Source organism: Ambystoma mexicanum, chromosome 9 (assembly GCF_040938575.1).
Source record: "Ambystoma mexicanum isolate Mex_15411 chromosome 9, UKY_AmexF1_1, whole genome shotgun sequence".
Lineage (NCBI taxonomy): Eukaryota > Metazoa > Chordata > Amphibia > Caudata > Ambystomatidae > Ambystoma > Ambystoma mexicanum.
Genome location: NC_090931.1, coordinates 588,406,375 through 588,431,146, shown reverse-complemented (window position 1 = coordinate 588,431,146; position 24,772 = coordinate 588,406,375). Strand labels below are relative to the sequence as shown.

General features: G+C 45.1%; 1 protein-coding gene across 1 annotated transcript in view; it reads left to right on the top strand.

Moving 5' to 3' along the window:
• The window catches only part of ITGAE (integrin subunit alpha E), a 439,817-nt gene that overhangs the window by 138,777 nt on the left and 276,268 nt on the right, over positions 1-24,772 (top strand). Inside the window, exons 10-12 of the mRNA XM_069615209.1 lie at positions 13,773-13,924; positions 16,111-16,264; positions 19,099-19,249. Of these exons, the coding sequence (XP_069471310.1) occupies positions 13,773-13,924; positions 16,111-16,264; positions 19,099-19,249 (457 nt within the window). The remainder of the gene's footprint in view (positions 1-13,772; positions 13,925-16,110; positions 16,265-19,098; positions 19,250-24,772) is intronic.

The following is a 24,772-nucleotide window of genomic DNA, read 5'->3' as shown; positions in this document are numbered from 1 at the left end:
CCTCTTAATACCACTGACATTTTCGATGTTAGTGCCTCTCTCGCTGATATTGGTGTTTCTATTCTGGATATTGATGTGCCGTGTTTTGATATTGATGCGTCTTTTGTTAATGCTGTGCCTTTTCTTGATAACACTGTCCTTCTTGATAATTTGCAATGCATGTGTCCTCTTAATACCACTGACATTTTCGATGTTAATGCCTCTCTCCCTGATATTGGTGTTTCTATTCTGGATATTGATGTGCCATGTTTTGGGTTTGATGTGTCTTTTGTTAATGCTGTGCCTTTTCTTGATAACACTGTCCTTCTTGATAATTTGCAATGCATGTGTCCTCTTAATACCACTGACATTTTCGATGTTAGTGTCTCTCTCCCTGATATTGGTGTTTCTATTCTGGATATTGATGTGCCGTGTTTTGATATTGATGCGTCTTTTGTTAATGCTGTGCCTTTTCTTGATAACACTGTCCTTCTTGATAATTTGCAATGCATGTGTCCTCTTAATACCACTGACATTTTCGATGTTAGTGCCTCTCTCCATGATATTGGTGTTTCTATTCTGGATATTGATGTGCCGTGTTTTGATATTGATGCGTCTTTTGTTAATGCTGTGCCTTTTCTTGATAACACTGTCCTTCTTGATAATTTGCAATGCATGTGTCCTCTTAATACCACTGACATTTTCGATGTTAGTGTCTCTCTCCCTGATATTGGTGTTTCTATTCTGGATATTGATGTGCTGTGTTTTGATATTGATGCGTCTTTTGTTAATGCTGTGCCTTTTCTTGATAACACTGTCCTTCTTGATAATTTGCAATGCATGTGTCCTCTTAATACCACTGACATTTTCGATGTTAGTGTCTCTCTCCCTGATATTGGTGTTTCTATTCTGGATATTGATGTGCCGTGTTTTGATATTGATGCGTCTTTTGTTAATGCTGTGCCTTTTCTTGATAACACTGTCCTTCTTGATAATTTGCAATGCATGTGTCCTCTTAATACCACTGACATTTTCGATGTTAGTGCCTCTCTCCCTGATATTGGTGTTTCTATTCTGGATATTGATGTGCCGTGTTTTGGGTTTGATGTGTCTTTTGTTAATGCTGTGCCTATTCTTGATAACACATTTCTTGATATTTGGTAATGCATAAGCCTTCTTAACAGCACTGACAGTTTTTATATTCGTGTGTCTCTTTTTCATATTGGTGTCTCTCACCTTGATATTGGTGTTTCTTTTCTTGATCTTGATGGCCATCGTTTTGATATTGATGATGTGACTTTTGTTAATGCTGGGCCTCTTCTTGATAACACTGTCCTTCTTAGTACTTGGTATTGCATGTACCTTCTTAATACCAGAGCCATTTTTCATATTGGTGTGTTTCTTCTTCTTTTTGGTGTCTCCTTGATATTGATTTTTTATTCTTGATATTGATGTGTCTTTTCTTATTAATGCTGTGCCTCTTCTTGATAGGCGGTCCTGTTTGATATTGATGCGTCTTTTCTTTGTAATGATGTGGCTTTTTTTGTGAAGACTGTCCATCTTGATACTGATGTGTGTATTCTTGATAGTGGTGCGTCCCTTCTTGATACTGGTGTGTCACCTGGTGGTAGCTCTCCTTGGTAACACTGCCCGTCTTCTTGATAGCATTGTGGCAAAGAGTGTAGACTAAGCTTCATGGATACCCATTGAAAGGGAATTACCTGTTGCATGTAGATCCCTTTGAAAGCAGAGGAAAGAACACTGACATCCAACAGTTTATGGTCTTTACAACGAAAACAATGCATCGAAAACGAAAAGCATTGAAGGAAATGCATTGAATTTAAATGCATCGAATTGCTATGTTTTACATGTAAAAGTACATATCCATCAAACCTTGTCCATCGAATATAGGAATGGACAAGTTTCGATGGATATGTACATTTAAATGTAAAAGATAGCATTTCCATGCATTTATTTCACACGTAAAACTTCAAAGTATTTCGGCAATGGCCAGCTTCATGTAATGTTTTAGTGTTAATTAATGGGAGTGTTCCCCCAAACCGCCCAACCCCAAAGGGCACTCTGCATAACCCTAACCAAAACCCTAACCCAAACCCTAGCCCTAACCCATACCCTAAACTTAACCCTATTTCTAACCCTTGCCCTAACCTTAACCCCATTTCTAACCCTTGACCTAACCTTAACCCTATTTCTAACCCTTACCTTAGCCATCGAATTTTATTCAATGAAAATGCATTTCGATGGAAAGTATTTTCAATGAATAAAATTCGATGGAAATGCATTAGATGAATCAATTTTCGATGAAAAGTCTAGATATCACATCCAGCCAAACATCCCAGAAAGAAGGATCAATGTGGCCGAAGATGGTGGCCTCAGCTTTTATAGCATTCCTTCCTAAGACCATGTGACGAGAGGTCAGAAAAAGAGCATGGGAGGAAATGAGGAGGGGCTTAACACCAGCAAACCATTGTGATCAGTATAAGCCAACAATGGGACTCACGGCAACTTTGGATATTACTGAGAGGTATGTGAAGGTGGAAGCGGCAGGTATGGGGGAGAAGCTGCAGAAAGGTGGAGGAGGCAGCACAGTGGCCGTGGCTGTTGAAAACGGGAGAAATTACAATCCAGAGACTTTTGTGATTGGGTGGAACTTTGACCTTGCTGGGCTGGGTACAGGGGAAAGAGTGCACCAAAGAACCCTGGTTGTTGGAGGGGTTTCTGAATATTGGGGTAGGACGTGAAGTCAGCAGAAGAGGTCAGGAGAGGTGAAAGGACAGCAGGGAGCCCAGCAGACAGTGTGGCCCAAGGAGCGCAGGACACTGGAGATACTGCTAATCAGTCTGTAAGAGGTCCTTTGAGACCTTGAGAGGTGCAGACAACCTCTGGTGTGAGAAACAGTGCGCTGCAACAGTTTGGAGGCTGTGAGTGAAGCAGATACAAAGTGAGTCCCAGTCTATGGACACAGAAGAGTGGAAGAGAGACCCTGAAGATAGGCATATATGATTTTGGCTTGGAAATGCATTCTGGGTACCAAAGCAGTCATAAGACAATTTGAGGGAATGAGAACCCTGATGCTGCATTCTTGAAAGTGCCTGTTTCATGGAATTGTTTGCACGGTTCAAAGTGAGTTTGCACCGCTGAAAAGTGACTTTGCACTGCTGACACAAATCCTAATTCATGGCACTGTGCAAAGTGTATTTTTGCAGTGTGTATTTTATTGGATTTATTTATTTCATTTTATTTTATTGTTTAAATTCCAGACCTAGCCCGAGAGAAGCAGAGCGCTGTACAGAGTGTGGGTAGCCAGCGTTTCGGCTGGTATCTTTTAACAGTAGCGCAGTACTGTAATTTGCGCTCCGTGCATCGACTGGGATTAGTCCTTAGTCAAGTCTTGTTGAAAAAGCAAAGTTTTGATAGATTTCTGACTGCTTTGAAGATAATACATGCAGTCTTGAACAGTATCCTGGCTTGGAGAGGAAGTCAATGTAGTTTGCAATGGAAGGGGGTAATTTCATTGAATTTCCACACACCCATAAGACCTGCTGCAGCATGTTGGACTGCTTTTAGGGGAGCCAAGTGAGCAGCTTGGAACCCTAGCAGGAGGGCAAATCCCCCACCGATGTGCAAGACCACAAGCACCTGCACTACAGTCCAGAAGACCTGCATAGGGATACAGGGTTTGATGGATGGCTATATCAGGATCTTTGAAGAATGTTCCCAGAGGCTCCAAGTAAAGGTTGAAAGGGATTGGTGAGAGGACAGAGCCTTGGGGAACTCCTTGGGAGACTGGGAGTCAGTCGGAACGCAACATGTTCATCTGGACGGACTGGTATCTGACCGCGAGGTTGGAGGTCAACCAATTCGGGACAGTGCCAAAGTAATTGCAACACAGTAAATTTGATGATTTTTGGAGGTGAATTAAAGGATTTACCTACAGCTTTGCTGGAGGTAATCCCCTTCACTTCACCTTCAATCTGAAAATTTAGCGGCGGGGAAACTGGCAGTAAAGTGGTACTAATTCTGTTACCGCAATTGTACAACTAATTCTTTCTCCACTGCCAAACTTGTAATGAGGCCAATTGTGAGAGAAAGCGAGGCATGACGCAGTATTTTGGAAAATGTGGCAAAAGTAGAAAACCATCTCAAAGACAATAAGAGAAAGATATGATAGTGAATTCTGTGAAGATTAATGAATGATCAAAGCCTCCAAATACATTGTGAGAAACAGCAAGGCCTGACGCTATATTCTGGGAAACATGGTGAAAGTACCAAATTATCCAAAAGAAAATATTCACTGAAAAAGCCTCTAGTTAACGCTTAGTTAAGTTGATCAGATTTATCGCAACAAAACTCTTGAAATTCATTGCATTGTGGAAGCCAGGACCGTCTTAACTTGGCACGTTCCCATGGATGTCCTCCAAAATGCTATGGAGGGAATCTTGTAGGCCAATCTTTCTCTGGCGCCCAAGTTTCCTCGGTAAGCCAGCTGCGGCGCTTTCAGCTGAAAATCCTAAGGAAAGTGCTCCATCTGATTCCACCTAGTCTACATCCACCTGAAGTAGCAGCTATGTTTCTGAGTAGGCTGGATTATTGCAACTCCCTGTACCTGGCACAGCCCAAGGGGCTGATTGGCAGGCTACAGCGCCTCCAGAATCTGGCATCTATGGTGGCAATGGGCACCTCGTATGGGTCCCATATATCTCCAGTACTCCGCTCCCTCCACTGGCTTCCTGTGGCACAGCGTATTCAGTTCAAGGCACTCTGTACTGTGCACCGGGCCCTGCATGGCCAAGGGGCAGAGTACCTATGTGTCATATTTGAGCGTTACACCCCGAACTGTCCTTTGTGATCAGTCAGCAGGCATGCTATGTGTGGCACCCTTTCGCCATTCTCGGCTTGGGGGCGTGCCTTTTCTATCACAGCGGCACAACTGTGGAATAGTCTTCCACCTGCTATGAAATTACTGCCTAACCATCTAGCCTTTCGGATGGCTCTCAAGACCCATCTTTTCTAAACCTCCACCTCATTTGGTTTCTTGTGTCTTCTTGTTTTAGTGGCTCTCTACCTCCTTAGCGCCAAGATGCCCTCGGGTGAACGTGCGCTATATAAATAGCCATCACATGCCCCCCTTACTGCCAGTTTGTATGTTATTGTGAATCCCTTCTCTTATAATATGTATGTGCTCTTGGGCTTTACAACGGGAATGCGCCGAGTTAAGCCGGTCATGACTTCACACATCTGCTGAATTTCAATGGTTTTGTTGTGATGAATCTGATCAACTCAACTGAACTTTAACTACAGTTTTTTCAGTGCATTTCAAGGGTTTTGTTGAACCATTGTTTTTTTCCTTGCCAGTTGCCACGGCCGTTGGCCGTGTTCACTGTATATTTTACAACAGTACCAGGTCACTAGCCATGGCCTTCGGCCTTGGCCACTATCCATGTCTTCCGAGCCCACTAGCCAGGATGCTTTCATTCCCGATGTTGGGTAGCTGTGGTTATCCCGCTGAAAAATTGCAGCTTTTCACTCCTGAAAGCCTGTCTGCTGCAATGCACCGTGGGAGATATACCTATAATTTTGGAAGAAGGGGCACCCCCTTCTCTGTCAAATATTTAAAAAACTACTGGATGTAATAACCACAGATTCACCCCTCTTGCCCCCCCCCCAGAAATCAAGTCAGCGCTTCGTGCCCAAGTTGCTAGCTACCTTGTCCAATTCCGTCCCGTCATCTGTACAATTATGTCTGCAAAACTTCTGCTACATCAGTCATACAGGTCAAAACATATTAGCAATTCATTTGTTTGATTTACTATGTACCTCAATACTCAATTTAGCTATAGTGCAGGGCACTAGACTTATAGAGCGAGCGACAGAGGCAGAGAGAGAGAGGTCCTTATACCAAAACAGTAGTGTATTCGGGGAGTATTTTGCAAAGAAGCACCAACAGGCTTTCGGTAAAAAGACGCACCTTTTTGCAGTTTGCCAAATAACTTTTTCTTGATAATGATGTGTTTTAATTTAATAATGCTGTATTTCGGGTTTATAACAGAGTCTTTTGTGTAATGTATCTGTCTTTACTTGATATTAGTGTGCTTCTCTTTTTTCTGTTTTGTCTACTGTTAACAATGGGGTGGTCTCCTTTTGATAGTAGCACATGGAGATCTTTATTGACCTCCTCCTCTGAGCCAATGAGAATGTTCAGAGTGCAGTCAATAACTACTGCTTCAGAAGCAGACAGGGAATCAACAATCCAATTTACAGGCAACATTATTTTCAACAAGGCACTTCCTCTGTGTTGGTTGCAACATGCTATGTAACACATGAATGAGAAAGCTAAAACATTGGAACATGCTTTCACATCCTTATATAGAAACCGTTATGTTTACACCTACTGCATGCTCATGTTAAACCTTGCAATTAAACTGCTTAATGTATGAAGGCAATCATGTTATTTAAATACTACAACATAAAATAATATTTAATTTATAATATTTAATTTACTAACACAGTTTTTCTATTTACTCACTTGGTGTACCACCACAGCTCAAAGCATGCATTGCTACCACCCCCATGTGCTCATAGCCTTACATGCCTTGGGAGGGATCATCATCGGTTGGGATAATGACCCTTCCCCAACTTATGCCCCTCAGCTTCATCTTGGGCCATAACATTGGTGGTGGGTCATTAGCTCAAGATAACAACTCCTCCCTCATTCTATATATATATATATATATGGCTATATTAGCACATGTAAATCGTAATTGACCTCCACTCAGCCAATCAGAATGTTCGAAGTGCAGTCAATAACTACTGCTATTGACTACATTCTGAACATTCTGACTGCAAAAGTAGATAGGGAAGCAATAATGCAATTTCCAGGCAAGATGTCTTTCAACAAGACACTTCTACTCTAAGAGAACCTTTTATTGCACTACAACATCCTATTTAGCACACCAATTCTTTCATTTTCTTTCAGCGGCACCATTACTTTTACACAACCCCGGACGCATACTCATGCTAAACGCACTCCAGTTTAACCGAGTTTGCTACTGCAATGCTAAACGTTTTAAGACAAGCTGGCTATATAAATACTAAAAAAACAAGGCCATATTTAATTAACTCAGTTTGTCGATTTCCCTTCTCATTATTAAATGAGCATTTGGATCTATGTGATATTATCAAAACATTTTATAACGAAAACATTTTCAACGAAACAAAAACAGTGAAAAAATACCTAAAGTTTTTTTTATTTTTTATTTGGGGCCCCCCAAAACCCCCGTTTCCCTATGTGTATAACCCCACCCCAACCCTCTCCCCATCCCTTTTAAGCCCTTTCCATATATATATACATTTCTGAGGCTTGTGGAATCTGCTTAGATCACATGCTGTGCATAGGCCGACATCTAGTGGAAGCTGCAGAGTATTACAGTTTGTTTTTCGAAATTTCGAAAATGGGCGTCGACACAGGGCGTGCCAGTAATGCTATCCCTAGTGTGACGTCCACTGTACCCAAGATCCCTCACGCGTCTAGGATCCTCAGATTGTTTTATTCCGCCATACTGGTCGGAAGCATTTTGCGGAGTCCCCTGGCCTTAGCCATACTTTTGCTAAAATATCGATAAATTTACATCCTTTCCCCACCCCAACGTCGAACTTCGACACTCGACGCCGGCTTGGAGAAGAATTCGACTGTCGGCTGCTGCACGACGGATTTGGGCCTCGGAAGGCCTCTGGCCTCGTCCCGGGCCTTGGAAGGCCTCTGGCCTCGGCACTGCAAGTAGGGAGAGTGGGGGGTTGGACATACTGTACACTCTTGGTATATAGTACATCTTATACATTTCCTACACTTACCAGCCCGCTGCCTCAAGGTGCGTATGGAGGGTACCCCTTTTCAATTCTGCCCCAAGTGCAATCGCAAATACCCTTGGGTCGACAGGCACGCCACGTGCAATCTCTGCTTGCCGAGGGACCACCCCGAGGCGAACTGCAGAGCGTGTAGTAGGTTTAAACCTAAGACACGTAAGGACCGTTCGACGAAGCGTTGGGCCCACCACGCCAGGAAGGTGGCCATGGCAGCGGAGGGCGCCTTCAGCGATGGCAGCGACGCCGTGCTTTCGGACGGCAAGGGCATTACGGCGTCTAAAGACAGCAGAGCGCAGGTCCCCGACCTCGGAAGGTCGTCCGACAGGGCAGCTATGGGGAAGACCCCCGGCGACACAAGCGCTTCACACACCACTCACACAAAACACACGAAGTCCAACCGAGACTCGATGACGTCGAGTTCTCGGAAAGAAGCACATACAGAACGGTCCGAATCGGTGTCCTCTGGGCGTTCTCGATCGAGAACTCCAGGCAATCATCCACTCTTGCCAAGAGTGCCTTGCTCCCTAAGCTAACCGAAGTTCGATCGTCGGAGGACGAAGACGACTTCCACCCCCAGGCCGCTCTCCAGGAGGCGGAGCCCGCAGACAAGATCAGCGCGGCCCCACATTCGAAGGACAGGGACTCTACCCCCGTTCCTCGACGCAGGGCATCGAAAACCTCCGGAACCACAAAGGGACAGGGAAAACACTCTTCCACTCACGGGGAGGGGGGAAAACAGCAGAAGAAGCAGCCATTGCACTCTTCCACACCTGTAAAACACTCCACTCCTCTTAAACAGACAGACAAGTCCAAGTCTGCTGCTATTTCTAAAACCAGCAAGTCTACTCAGGATAAATCTCCTAGACTTTCTGAGAGAGTCATTCCCAGTTCCAAAGAATGGTCGAGTGATGACATAGATAGGGTCATGTCAAGGATGTCTTCTTTGGCAGACTTTTATGATAAAAATCCAGACCATTTCCTTTCATATAATCCAAAAGCGTCTACACCCTCAGGCTCTAATGATCCTATCCCCCCAAGTAAGAAGCCCCAGTTTGAGACACATATGAGGTCTTCGGACCCCTTCGATGTACAACCTTACTCACGGCCATACTCACAGTATCAAGGAGAGACTTCCTTTGGTGAGGACCAAGAATTTGGCATGGTAGAAGAGCAAACCGGGACGGGCTACTATGGGGATGATGAGGACCAAAAAGAGGAAGAGGAAGACCCTGAAGCCTACAGAGTAGATTCCCCAAAAGAGAAGGAAGCCCCGGTCACCGACTCCCCTGTCGATAACCAACCCCTCCTGAACGAGGTTCTCACACGAGCAGCAGAACATTTCCATATTGACACCCACGGTGTCCAGGAGGAGAGGGACTTCGCTGAGGAGTTAGTGGGAGAAAGGAGGCCTGTTGCCCAGACCATCCCTATCCTTAAGTCTATTCAGCGAAGAATAGACCCGTCCCTGGTGAACCCGAACCTCAGCAGAGCAGTCAATCCCAGAGTTGAAAAACTTTTCAGGGCAGCCCAGTCCGACCCTCTCTATATAAGAGGACATCTGAAGCCAGACTCCCTGGTTGTCACTAACACTCGGAAGAGGGCTGGAACACCCTTGTCATCGTCCGAAGATCCTCCAGACAAGGAGAGCAAAAAACTATATGGTTTCGGCAGGAAAGTAGCCTCAACGTCCGCCTATCAGGCAAGGATTGCAAACTCCACCACCCTGTTGGACAGCTACAACTGCCATCAGTGGGAAGAAGTCGCGGCACTCATAGCCTCTGCACCAGAACCCTTAAAGGGCCAGTTAGCACGAATTTCAGCAGAGGGTAGAGCCGTGTCTGGTTGCATTTTAAAAGCAACGTTTGACGCTGCGGACAACGCAGGCAGATTGATAGCAGAAGGTGCTGTTATCAAGAGACATGCGTGGTTACGGCAGTCTGGTTTTAAGGCAGAAACCCAGGCATCATTGTTGGACAAACCAGTGGAAGCCGATCTGTTGTTTGGTAAGGCGGTCGAGGACGCACTGAAGAATGCCAAGGACGAATACGAGACACTCAAGTCCCTTGGCCAGTTAACCAATAAACCCCCTAACCAGAGAGGGAATAGTAATTTTCGTCGCCCACGCGGCCAAAATTCCCAGAGAGGATCAAACTATTCCCAGGGGCAGGGTACACAGTGGGACAACAACAGCCAACAGTCTACCCAGGGTTACGGCAGGGGTAATAGGAGAGGACGTGGTAAAGGCAGAGGCAGCCCCAGTAGAGGAGGCGGCACGCCTCCACCAAAGCAGTGACGCTCAGTTCAGGGTCCCTTCTCACGCAACCCCAGTAGGGGGACGCATTTCCAACTTCACCCAGGCTTGGGAAGGGATCACATCAGACAGATGGGTGCTGTCAACAGTATCCGCAGGGTACTGTATAGAACTACTGCAGAGTCCCTGGAACCATCCTCCACGACAAAGAGTACACTCTTTAGAACATCAGAAGATTCTCCTCAAGGAGATCGCCAATCTGCTAGCAAAGGACGCGATAGACACCAGGTAAACAAGGGTATTTGTTCAACTTACTTCTTTGTGCCAAAAAGAGATTTGACAATGTGCCCAGTATTGGACTTACGGCCTGCCAACAAGTATGTCAAGCCCCAAAAGTTTCGAATGACTACGCTACAAGAGGTAATCCCCCTCCTAAAAAAGGGGGATTACATGGCAACCTTGGATATGAAAGATGCCTATTGTCATATTTCCATGTTCCCAGCGCACAGAAGGTACTTGCGCTTCAAGATGGACAGTCGGCACTACCAGTTCAAGGTACTGCCCTTCGGGATAGCTTCGGCACCAAGGGTATTCACCAAGGTACTGGCGGTGGCGGCTGCACACCTACGCAGGGAGGCAATCCTGGTGTACCCTTATCTGGACGACTGGCTCATAATGGGGGAAACCCCAGTAATTTGCAGGACAAACATTCAAAGGACTATCGACCTCCTCCACGAATTAGGCTTCTCAATCAACGAGAAAAAGTCAAGCCTGGTACCAAGCACCTCCAAACAGTTCCTAGGAGCAATCCTAGATACTCAAGAGGGGTTGACATTTCCTTCAGAGGAAAGAATTCGGAATATACTACTGCAAATTCCGCAATATCAGTCCGGTCACCAAATAACGGTACGCAAAGCAATGCGTTTGCTGGGCATGATGGCGTCATGTATTTACCTGGTCCCCCATGCGCCTGTGCATGCATCCCATGCAGGAATGGTTGGCGAAACAGTGGTCTCAGGCAAGTGGTCAGTGGGACGATCTAGAGGTCGTTTCGCCAACACTGGTACAAAGCCTTCACTAGTGGACAAGAGAGAATCTTGCACAGGGGAAACCCTTTTACGATCCCGAAGTACAGGCAGTAGTCACTACCGATGCATGCCTGACGGGGTGGGGAGCTCACCATCTCCACCACACAGCTCAGGGTCTCTGGTCTCCCTCAGTGGCCAAGAACCACATCAACCTGCTAGAGCTTCTGGCAGTATTCAGAGTGCTTCAAGCGTTTGAGCCCTACCTACTAAACCTGTCAGTGCAAATCCAGACGGACAGCACGACAGCCATGTTCTACCTGAACAAGCAAGGAGGGACTCGTTCGCCAAATCTGTCCAAGCTTGCCCAGAAAATCTGGATATTGGCACTCAGACGGAACATCTTCCTGTCTTCACAACATGTTCCAGGGGAGCTCAATTCCCTAGCGGATGCTCTGAGCAGAGACTCCCTCCCAGAGGAACACAAATGGGTTCTACACAGAGAGGTCGTAGAAGATATCTTCTCTCAGTGGGGTTTCCCCACTATAGACTTATTCGCCACAAGCGAAAACAGACAATGCCCAGGATTTGCATCCGGGTTCCCCCAACCAGACTCCCAGGGGAACGCCCTGTGGATGAACTGGTCAGGGATGTTTGCGTACGCTTTTCCACCAACTCCTCTCATCAGGAAGGTGGTCAACAAGATGAACAGAGAGTCGATGACGCTCGTCCTAGTTGCTCCCATGTGGGCAAGACAACCGTGGTTCCCACACTTACGCAGGATGGCGGTGTGCGAGCCCATCAAACTTCCGGCCTGGTACAACCTACTGTCCCAGCACCAAGGTCAAACAGTGCATCAGCAACCCAACTCAATGAACCTGGCAGCATGGCTCCTGAGGTCATAGAGTTTGGACATCTCAATTTACCACAGAGGTGTATGGACATCCTAAAGGAATCTAGGAAACCAAACACAAGGCACTGCTACTTTGACAAGTGGAAGAGATTCGTTATCTGGCGCCAGAGTAAACAAATCAACCCAGTTGATTGCACTCCTTCCACTATTGTTACATACATGCTCCACCTGCTGGATGCAGGACTAGTTTTTAACTCACTGAAAGTACACCTGGCAGCCCTGTCGGCATACACCACTTCCCATAACAAGGTCTCGTGGTGGAAAGTACCAGTAGTTAAAGCCTTCATGGAAGGAGTAAAGAGACTTCACCCTCCTATTTCAAACCCACCACCAGGGTGGGACCTTAATGTGGTGCTATCTAAGCTCATGGGCCCCCCTTTCGAGCCCATGCATGTCCATCGAGCTTCTGGCTTTCTTCCAGGACCCTCAAAGCTCGGCTGAGGTGAAACTACACACCCTAGATGTGCGTAGGGCGGTCCTCTACTATGTAAATAAAACCAGACCGCTAAGGAAAACAGATCAGCTGTTTGTCTCCGTAGCTACAGACAGAGAGGGGGATCGCGTCTCTAAAGGTGCCATCTCGAAGTGGATTATTAACTGTATCCACCTGTGTTACTCACTCTCTGAAAGAACTCTGCCTTTCACGCCAAGAGCCCACTCTACCAGAGGCATTGGGGCCACTCTGGCTTTCATTGCAAATGTACCCCTTGACACCATTTGCAAAGCAGCTACTTGGAGCTCTATTACTGGCACGCCCTGTGTCGACGCCCATTTTCGAGTTTCGAAAAACAAACTGTAATACTCCGCAGCTTCCACTAGATGTCGGCCTATGCACAGCATGTGAATCTAAGCAGATATACAAGCATCAGAAATACGATTACGGTGAGTAATGTATCATATATATATGTATATATATATATATATATTTTTTTTTTATTATTTTTTTTAATCAGTGTTTTTTGCTGTTTTGGGTTTGTTGAAAACGTTTTTCGTTAATTTCTATTCGATAATATTACTGGATACCAAGCATTTTTACTTCAGAACCATTGCTACTACATGTATCTGCTAATACCCTTATAGACTGAGGGAGGGGTCATTATCGCTAGGGTTAATGACCGACCACCAAGTTATGGCCCAAAGCACTTTATCTTTTCTTGGTCATTCTGTGTCTTTTCTAGATAAAGTTTAACCATTCTTGACTAAACAGTGTCTTTTCTGGAAAAGGCAGTGTTTTCTTTTTGGTAATGCTGTCTCCGATGTTAAGGCTAACTTTCTTCTGGATCAGTATTCTCTTGCTAATAATGTGTCCCTCTCTTCTAATGCTATGTTTCTGTTTGATATGGCTGCTTCTGTTCTTAATAATGTTATGCCTCTTCTTGGGGATCGCGCGTCTCTTGCGCGTTACACTGGGAACCCATGTCAGGGCACTGGGCTTCTTTATTATGGAGATCAAGGGGAACACAGACGGTTTGATGTTGTTTGGAAGGAATGCTTGGTACTTCTTTGCATGCAGAACATGTCTGAAAAAGTTGGCTTGTCTGACATAAGGTCATGGACTAGTTTAAGATGAGCTAATTCCCGCCTTTGTTAATTATTGATGAAAATATACAAACTATTCAGTTCATCACTGACGAAGGCTGGAGTTCTACCTCCAGGCACCGACTCAAGTCACGCAAGTGAGGGCTTCACTGAACAACCTTTTTCTTCCATATCATTGCAGTGCGAGTTTGCTGTGGTGCAGTACGGGACGGCTATCCGGACGGAGTTCAACCTATTGGAGAGCCGGGACAGCCAGGCCGCTCTGCGCAAAGTTCAGGAGATCCAGCAAGTGTACAATTTGACAAAGACAGCCTCAGCGATAAAACATGTGCTGTAAGTACTTGTGAGGAAATGTTCACATTTAGGCATGTTCCAAAAAAAATAGGACCATAATGAGAGGTCAAGACCTCGAACAGACCCTTGGGTTTCCTGATGAAGCCACTACACTGAGGCCCAAATGTTCAAAAATAAAGGGATCAGTGTTGAATCACTGATGTGGGCTGTCACCATAGTCTGGGTTTACGTGAGGGCACTTATTGGGTCATGTTTCGCGCTCTGAAACACTTGTGTACGAGAGCGATACAAATAAAATATCGATTCAATTCACTGTGCCTGGTGAAGCAGGTTGGTAAAAGTGACAGAAAACAATGTGTCCACACTTTTACCGATCGCCCTCATTATGGGGCATTTGTATGACGGAGTTAGGGAGCGGGCGGACATACTATGTATGCATCACTTTCCAGCTCCGCCTTACCAATGCAGGTGCCTTATCGCCTGCATGGGTTTCCCTACTGGAGGTAATTCCATGGATTCCTATGGAATCCATATAAAAATACCACTTGGAAAAAGCAAGCGGCTTCCTTAGGAATCCATTGTAAATTAATCCTGCAATTGTTAATTGCAGGAGGCATTCACACCTTTTCACCAAAGTAGTGGAAAAGTGAATAGGTAAAGAGAGTGTGCCTATGTTCTTGTCATTACGTGGTGGAAATGAGGAAAATTGCACAGCGGGGACCTTTTGCACATAAGCGTAAACGGACGATGTCCCCTCCGTGCAATTGACGGGTGGTAGAGGAGAGTCCTTCCACCAGATGGCTTTTGGGATCCAAATTCCCAGGTTGAAATCAAGTATAGCACTAAACTGCTTCCTGCATCTTCAATCGATGGTAGGAAATTAGTAAAGTATCCCAAAGACAAGGCGAGAGAGTGAGATTTTACTTCATCATGTAGTGATGGCTGTCTACTGTCTGGGACTGAGCTGGTTTTGTGTCCTCTGTCGATAGTAAGAAGCGAACGGGGGGGTGTGTGTGTGTGTATAGTGTTGTTTCGTAAACATTTGAGTGTAAATAACTGTGGAATTGCTGAAGGAATATTCTACTACAGAGTGTGGTGTGTAGTAGTTTGGGTGTTAATTGATATTGGCTTCTCTGTATCACAAACATACTGTGAGGAATGGGATGCTTTCGACTTATAAAGCACGTGAAGGTTTGCCACTATCTACCTCTTCAGGGGTACTCAGGGCATCACTTTCCTCAACGCGTAGTGGTAAAACAGTGCATTTATTTATTAATGTCATTGTTTTTTTTATAACGCGCCTAATACCATACCTGAGTTTGGTTTCTAAGCGCGGATTCGAACCTCTGTTGCTGTGCGTGGTCTGAGCGGTCTTGCTTCCAAGACCAGCGCGTTGCCCCTGTGCACAAAACTGTTACATATGTGTATTATGCACGGTTTTGGGGATTTGCAGAGTGGAATGGAAGCACACTCATAATTTCTGAAACCCCCATCCACTCTGCCACACAAATTAGCAGCATCTCTACCCACATGCCATTTTAGTCTGGGCGGAGAATATCTGGATTGCGTAGGAGCTGATGCAAATGCCCCCCACTATTAACACACATGACTGGAGGAATTTACAATTGTTTGCATGGTGAGGCGTGAAAATGCATGGAAACCTCAGACTGCTTGGATTTGCCTCCATTGTTTACACCCTGTAATGCAAAAAATCCAAACTGCACAGATGGGACTGTATGCATGCAAGTGCACTCGTGCGCAGCCCCGCCGTGCAATGCCATGGGAGATCTCTAGGGTCTCCACACACACACACTTGTCTGCATTATTCTTCCAATCTTAAATTTCTTATTTTGTCTACAAGTCTCGGCTATAGGCCTGTATGCAGAGTTCCCATTGTGTTTGGTGCGAAATATCCAGCAACTGCAGAACACAGCAGCTTGCAGCTCGTCCACATTGACATGCTCTTGCGCAGAGGGGTTGCGCGGGGCAGTTTAGGGCTCTTTAGCCCTGGGTGTTTTGGTTGTAGCCACGGATAGAAGCTCAGGGCATACAACCAAAAGGTTATCTAGCCCGGCGTCCCGACAGCCCCGACATTAGCGTAGCTCCGGACCTTTTCCAGACCAAGCAGCACTCTTGATCCTCTGCATGCGCTACCACAATGCATTGCCACCTCTTTTTCTCTGCGTCAAAAGCTCAGTCACTCTGCTCTCCCTCTATCTCTCCAGAGACTCCATCTTCCATGAAGATAACGGTTCGAAAAAGAATGCAAAGAAGATCATCGTCGTCTTGACAGATGGGGAGATATTATTGGATGAAATGAACCTAACGACGGTGATCAATCTGCCCCAAATGCGTGCCATCGAGCGCTATGCCATAGGGGTGCGTTCCTCAGACTCCGGATGATGATACCTGAGAACTTTAAGTCAATGAAATCTTAATGCTATGTAAAACTGGAGGGAATGTATTCTTAGGCAGTCTGGGGGCTGTCGACCACTGGGGAGTTTTGTATGGCGATATTTTTGCGGGGATATTAACACATGGAAGCCAACACATGGAACCCGTTGGGGGTTGTGCAGAGGGCAGAGTTTGGTGCAAGAAGTAGCATTGCAATGACAAAAGTGGAAAACATTATTTGAGGTAGAAGTCGTTATAACGAAAAACAAATAACGAATGAATATATAACGAATAAAAATAACAGAAATGTTTGTGAGGGTGGGGAAAGGGTTAAATCCTGTGGGGGTATGGTTGGTGTGTGTTTTTAGCTGGGGGAAACGGGGGTTTGGAGGGGACCCCCCAAAAAAATTAAAACAAAGGTGTTATGTTTTGTCGTTATATATTTTTCGTTATATATTAATTCGTTATTCAATAATTCGTTATAAAGACATGTAACCATTATTTGACTGTCTGTTCTCGGCTGAAGTACAGCCTCGGTGGACACACAGTCCTGTGCAATATTGTATTTGTATCAGCGACCCCAATAGTTCAAAAGCCTCATGGATCACATGTCCCCATGCATTATTTCATGTGCATCAGCTGCAGTAACTGTGCACAGCCTCAAAGAGTGCACTGCCCTGTTCACAATTCTGTATGAGCATAAGTCTGCATGCTAGAACATACTCGCTGTGCACCATCCTAGACATTGCTATCTATCTATGTGTGGGGGAGGGGCAAGTAGGGTGCTACGGGCTCTATCCAGAGACACCGTTTTGTTTGGATTCTTCTCTGTGTGGTGTTAAATCATCTGGCCAATTCAAGCACTTGGGATGTAGCAGAGATTCATCCAGTTATCCAAAGTGGACTCAAATGACCTAATACATCAGAGTTCTTCAAATCACCAATAGGGTTATTTTCCCGCTTTAACATCCAGAATTGTATAGTCTCTTTCAGCTTACATCCTATACTTCAGAGTATCTTTAAAGAACTGGGTATCCATTCTGGACCATTGCGATCAGTTTCAAATCATGAAAACCTCCCCCATGGCAACCTCAGTTCAGATTTCAGAGGCGGCCATGCCGGGCCATGTCAATCTTTGAGGACCTGGAAGAGGTTTTCCATCATCTTGGAGCATGTAGTTCTGGTCCTGCCACCTTCTGGGACTCAGAAAACCAAACATGGCAGCAGCAGCCATGGGGCAACGCTTGGAGGTAGGTCACAGGTGGGCAAGAAGGACTCTGCACAGGCATCAGGATGGTTGCACGATGAGGAGCAGCTGTAAGGGGGGCGCGACTCAGGATGGGTAGCAGGGCTACAGACAATACATCACTGCATAGGGATTCTGGTACTCTAAGTAATTTGCCCCCCTCGTTCACCATGCAAATCTACTGAGCACTTACTGTGTTGCAATTTAATGGGTGTGCGCAGGAGAAAACCTACAGAACAAGGTGTTGTGGTTGCTGGCGATCTATTCCGATGGGCACGCATTCGTGCAGACATACTCGCAGCATGCATCCCAATCTAGTCCTTTCCAAGAGACAGTGATATTTTAGAAAAGCCCTGCATGTTTGCCAAATAGGCTTTGAAGGAGTGGGAGCAAAGACTAAGAATCAGAATCCACACGAGGGGAGTTTTACCCTCATTCTTTATAGTTCAGCTCCCTAATTGGTATGCACCCTCACTTTGAGGACTTTTCTATGCATTCATCTATATGTTTCACAACTCTTAATGATATACCAGCCAACATTGGAGGCCTTTTCTACGCATTATTCTAAATGTTGCATATTTTCAAGTGGTCACGCAGCCTCATAAAAGGAATGTTCTATACATTGTTCTATGCTTTATCCCTTAGTGGTATATCAGAGAAACTTTGAAGCCTTTTTTATACATCATTCGGTATAAGGTAATATTATCCCCACCAATAATATCGCCATATATATGGTCGTGGGGTAAGGCCATAGGCGATATTATTAGTGGGCATAATTTATGGGGTTATTGGGACCAGGGGTTGAGGGGTGTCCCCCGCTCCATTAAAAAAATTATGGGGGTTGCAGGGGTGTCCCTCGCAGGTTCCATGGCTTAATATTGCCACAACAATATGGCAATATTTTGGTACGGCGATATTTATGCGGGGATATTAACACATGGAACCCATCATTCACATGTTCCTTTGCCCATAATGTTAGAAAGGCCTCACTTTGAGTCAATTTCGATACAGTGTTGTATATGTGTCAGAGCCTTCAAACCCCCCAAAGCCCCCTTGTGAGCACTTTCCAAACATTATTCTATTTATTTATTTATTTTGAAGCTTATAAAGTGCGCCAAGCCCAAAGGCATCTGGGCGCTTTATTACAGGATAGAAATGTTACAGTTGCAGTTGTTACACAGAGAATATATATGAGACTGACATAATGCGTGGGATTGACATTACAGATAAGATATAGTATACACAATATATACAGTCGATACAGTATTTGGTTGTGAGCATGTGGGGGGCTGTGGCAGGTTGGGCGATTGGGGGTCTATACCTTACTGTACACTTACTAGAGCACTTGATGGTAAAACAGCCTCACTCTGCACACTTTTTATACAAGTGTGTATTATTTTCTACCCCATATCCCTCAATTGAGGAGTGACTTCACTGTGAACACTTTCCCACCCAGTTCCCTGCATCTGATATATGTATGTATGTTGTTTTGCTTCTTGCATGCGTCAGGGCCTCGGTAGTAGAACCCCACCATGTCGCTGTGCCTTGTAATCAGCCTCTGGATACTTCGCAGGTGGGGGAAGCATTCAGTAAGTCGAAAGCACTGGAGGAGCTGCAGCTGATTGCGTCAGACCCGGATGACAAGCACCTCTTCCGCATCACTAACTACTCTGCGCTGGAAGGGCTGCTGTCGACACTCGAGCAGAAGCTCGTGGGGATTGAAGGTAAGGAATCAGTGCTCGCTGCTTCCCAGCTTTTCCAAATGGTTCCGGGAGACTGTTCTCTTGGCAGCAACATTGCTGTCCCCCCTTGTTCCTGAAAAGCGCTATACAGGCCGTCTACTTTACAGGGGTCACAATCTTCAGCTGTTGTGTGCTTTTGGACTACACATTCCATCATCCCTAGCCAGCATAGTCAATGGTGAGGGATCATGGGAGTCAGAGGCCAACATTTCTGGAGAGCCACAGGTTGCAGACCCCTGACCTAACTTCTCATCATGTTGCCTTCTTTCCTCTCCCACTGTCTACTTCTTTCTCCCCATATGTTTGCTCCATTCTCCTCTTCACTTTCAGCTCTTTACAATAGCCTTAGGCGGCCCTAGGCGCCATTCAAGCAACCTACATAACATAACAATACTCTCTGTGGTGTGTGCTCATTTCCAGAGCGTCTAAAGGTGTGCTCTTTTTGGTAGGACCCCATGGATAGAGGGTGTCACTAGCTTGCAGATAGCCACCATAGCTTGATATTATTATGCTTCCCAGTGTCACTGTGCAATTTTCTGAAAGTTCTTTTATATACCTTCCTCAGTTACCATCAAGACATCCATTTGACACTGTACTACAATATTGCTCCTCAAACTTGTAGATCCCATGAAAGTGAACATCACGAGCTGGGAACTGTGATCAGGCTGATCTTAAGGCCACATAAAGGGGACTTTTAAACTCGCCATTACCAGGTTTTGCCAATATGGGCCTTTATCAGTGATGAAGAAGAACATCACAGAATGGTTTGCCATTAGATGAGGTGTCTGCTGCCGGTGGCTCTCGAGATGTTTTGGACTACAACTCTCGTCCCGTTAGCCCAAGCCAGCACAGTCAGTGGTAAGAGATCAGGGGAGACACTGTCCAAAACATCTGGGGAGCTGCGGGTTGCAGACCTCTGAATTAGATAGAACCTCAGAAAGTAACAATTTCCTAAGTGTACCTTAATGTTTTTTGTGACTTCTTGCCCTGTTCATGTTCATTGCGCTCGTCTTCTCCCGGAATCATGGAGCATAGATCTGTGTACTGAATTCAGTAGAGGTAACTAGTGAGACAGTGACATGAACGTTATGCTGATGTGTGTATGTGTGTGTGTGTGTGTGTGTGTGAGAGAGATAATTAATGTGTTAACCATGGTCAGTGTCACTGTAAGGAAGGCCTAATGTCAAGAGATTGAAGCCTTACTGGGCGTAGTCAGGTATGTTAGACACAGGCGTGATACCCTGCAGCCCGTTGACACCTAGAAAGAAAATGCCCGATGTGTAGGTGTTCTTGTGCCCAGATCTGATCCTGGCAAGAAACCAGTCGCCAAGTGAAGGGAGCCTCAAAGTACAAATTCTGGAGCAATATATCCTGGGAATATAAATCATTCGCTCCAGAGGAAGGGAGCTCAGCCAATCAGGTGACTGGAAACGAGGGTGAAAACTCAGTGTGCCTCCTGTGTTTTTCCACCCACCCATGGCCCTTTCACAGGTGCCGCCATCTTGATTGCTGGGAGGCAAAAGGGGGACCCTTCATCCCTTTTCTATTTACATTGCTGGCAGCCACTTTCTTATTTTATTTTACTGGAAATATGCGCAGAGTCAGTCTCCATAAAAAGACGAGCCCTGGGTGCAAAAAGCTATCACCTCCTTGTTAGGTGTGAGTATCTATCCGATAATGGGGTAATGGCCCTGAACGCTTACTGTGGCTCGAGCTTGATCTGGCGGGTCGTTACTAGCCAGGTACACCCCCCACCCCCACATGGGTAAGGTTGCTGCAAAGTACCCTGCAGGTTCTAGAACGAAACCTATCAGTGATTCTTTAACAGAGTGTCCATGATAGTCCAGAACATAGTGTCAGGAGATTCAGGATTCTATAACAGAGTGCCCTCAATTGTCTGATTTTCCAGTGCTCCATGGTGTGCATAATCATGGCATTCTGTGCAACAAATTCAGGGAAGGCTGGTATATGATCACTTGGATACTATGTCTTAGAATATGTAGGACAGTCCGTTACAGAATGGTTATGAGGTTTTGTTTTAAAGTCTCCAAGGTTGTTTGCTCATGAATATCTGGGATGTATGTTTCTGTAGCACCTGGAAACACTGTCCTAGTCCTAAAGGATCTCTGATCTGGACTACTAAGTGCACACTGTTCTAGAATCTCTTGGGTTCATTGTTGTAAAGGGGGAGATATGTAGTAATGTCTCCCGAGACTTCCATTCTTAGAATCTGGAAGGCTTGGAAGGAGAATTCGAGGACGGTAGGTAGGAGGTGCTGCAGCTCCGACCACGTCCCGCAGGCCTATTTATAATAAACTAACTTACCCCTGAAATACCCAAGTGTGCTTCCTTCAGTGGCGATGAGGAGGGCGCAGCGGGCCTGTGGGGAGCTCCGGTCCACTCAGCACGACCTGAGGGCAGCCATACAACCAGAGCGGACGGTGCCAAATAAGCCAATCCAGGCGGGAGGCAATTGATCGAGGAGGAGCCCGCCGAGAAGTGCAGTGAGGTGAGAGGTGCAGGGAGGGAGTGGAGAGCCAAGGGAGCAGATTACCAGGCCACAAACAACGGAGTAACATTGATACGCTTGCGGGCTAGAGGAAAGCACTTGCGAGTGTGGATCAGCGTTACACTAAAGCAAGGGATTACTATGGCAACCCAATAACAAGTGGATAACGGAGCAACAGGCACAGCAAACGAACCTGTAAATGAACCTTAAATACAAATATACGGCAGAATAGAGTATACAGTGTTAGTAAACACAACTCAAAGGAGAAACACTCACATATTAGGAACTTGGATGTCTATGGCGATAATATGAAAGACACCTTTTAGTCACAGATTGCAAGTGGCAGCCCAAACATTACAAGGTCACAGGGCAATAAAGAAGATTTGGAAACAATACAAACGTGGCAGCTGCAAGAATGGCACCGCCTCCACCCTTCTTGGCTGAACCAGGCACGCCTGCAATTAGGTGGGACAGGTGGAAGAAACTTTCTGACACATATTTGTTGGCAATAGGAGGGGAAACATTTGCAGCTAGCAGAAAGCAAGCCTTTCTGCTACATAATTTAGGCACAGAAGGCAGAAGTATATATTATATATAATGGCCTCCCAGAACCAGAAGAATCGGGTCAAGGGGATGCTGATGAGTACAACATATCGGAAAGGAAGTTACAAAATCATATTGAACCAAAAAAGAATATCACCTTTGAACGGCATAAGTTCTTTGAAAGAACACAAGATCCACAAGAACCAGTTGAATGCTTCGTAGCAGCCTTGAGAACATTAAGTCATACTTGTGATTTTGGTGTTTTGACAAATTCTCTGATAAGGGATAAATTATTGCATTGTACTAACAGCACTAGAGTACAAGAAAAACTGCTATCAAAGGTTTTACCACTAGAACAGGCAGTAGTAATTGCTAGAGGAATGGAGCAAACATCCAGGTATATGAAAAGCATGAAAAATGAGAAACTAGGAAATCAAAATGCGGCATTGAAACAAAGCAGGAGACCCAATGAAGGGAAAGAGATTAAATGTTACAAATATGGCAGCAATCAACATCTGTCGTCCAACATATTTTGTCCTGCTAGAAACGTGAACTGCATCAGGTGCAAAAGGAGAGGACATTTCGCAAGAGTATGTCGAAGGCATCTTCAGTGGAGCAAATTGAAACAAGTGGCAGACGGCCGGAGCAGGAAGTAAGCCAAATTAATCAGTCAATGGCCCTAATCAAACATGTTTTGGAAGTACATGATGTTTCAGGAAGAGAGAGAGGACCCAGGGATGTCTTCATAATAAATTGCAAGGTAGTAACCATGAAAGTGGACAGTTGCTCGCCTTGACAATAATGGCTCAGGAGACTTATGAAGAATGCGTAGAAGGAAAGATTGAAGAATTGTTGAAACATGACATAGAACCATATGCTTATGGTAATGTGAAGATTGGCCTCTTGGGTAAATTCTCAGCAGCAATCAAGTATAAAGGGAAGAGCTGTGTGGTGGATGTTTATGTTACTAAAGAAGGTTCATCACTGCTGGGCTGGAATGAACAGAAGGATCTGGGTATTCGAATTCAAGCAAACGCACCAATATCGGTCATCATAGCAGAAGTGGGCGACAAGGGGGAAAAGGAATTTCCAGAAGTTTTCACAGAAGATTTAGGAAAATTGAAAGGTTTTGAACATTGTATCAAACTAAATGAGAATGCTGTGCCAAAGGTACATAAGGTGATAATAGTTCCACAACAACTGAGGAGTAAACTGAAAGAAGAATTGGAGACGGTACTTTAAAGAGGGATAATCGAAAAGATCAAAAGCTCGGAGTGGCTGTCTCCGGTAGTAATTGTGGTGAAACCAAATGGCATTATTAGACTCTGTATGGATCTAAGGGACCTCAATAAGAACATTTGGGTGGATCGTCATCCACTACCTGTCATCTCGTAAGCATTATCGACACTAGGGAATGGAAAACTGTTTTCAGTTATAGACCTATCATCGGCATATCATCAGGTGACCCTGTCAGATGAGTGTCAACATCTGACAGCCTTTGTAACAACGAAAGGAAAATTTAAGTACTGTCGGATGATTGGCCTTGACGGCAGCAGTATTTCAAAGAGTAATGGAGAAGGTTTTAGAAGGGGTGCCGAACATAATTTTATTTCAAGATGACATCTTGATTTATACTGAGTCACCTGAAAGAAATGAGTAACTGTTAAGAGTAGTCCTGATGAAATTGAAGAGCAGGTTTAACAATGCAAATAGGAAAATGCAAGATTGCGGTGGACAGTGTGGAGTACATAGGTCATACTGTGTCAGGGAATGGTATCAGTCCAAAACTGAGTTTAGTGGAGGCCATCGATAAAGCACCCAATCCGGTGGATAATACTCCATTGAGGGCATTTTTGGGTTTACCCAAATACTATCACAAATTTGTGAAAGACTTCACAGTTATCTCCACACCGTTAAGGGCGTTGCTCAAGAAAGGAACTACATTTGAGTGGTCAAAAGAGTGTGAGGAAGCAATTTGCAAAATAAAAGTGGACATTTTGAGAGCGCCTTCAATTGGAACATGTTCATCAGGAGACAAATGTGTGCTAACTGTGGATGCAAGTATTTTTGGGTTAGGAGCTACGCTTACACATTATGACGAGAAGAAAGAAGAAAGTAATTGCATTTGCATCTCGAACACTGAAGGGGGCTGAGAAAAATTACTCAGTCATCGAAGTGAGGCTTTGGCGGTATACTGGGCAATATGTCATTTCAAGTTTTTCTTGTGGGCAGGAAGTTTATGGTCAGGTCTGACCGCAAGCCACTGGTTCAGATGTTTGAGTGCGGTAACTGGGCAGCCGGTTCACCAAGGATTAGTCCATGGTGTCTTGGCCTACAAAGTTATGACTTCAAAGTATATTATCTACCAAGAAAGTGAAATGTTATAGTGGATTATCTATCCAGGATGCCAGTAGTTGAGGAAGAGGAAAAGGTGTACAGTGAGGAAAAGAAGA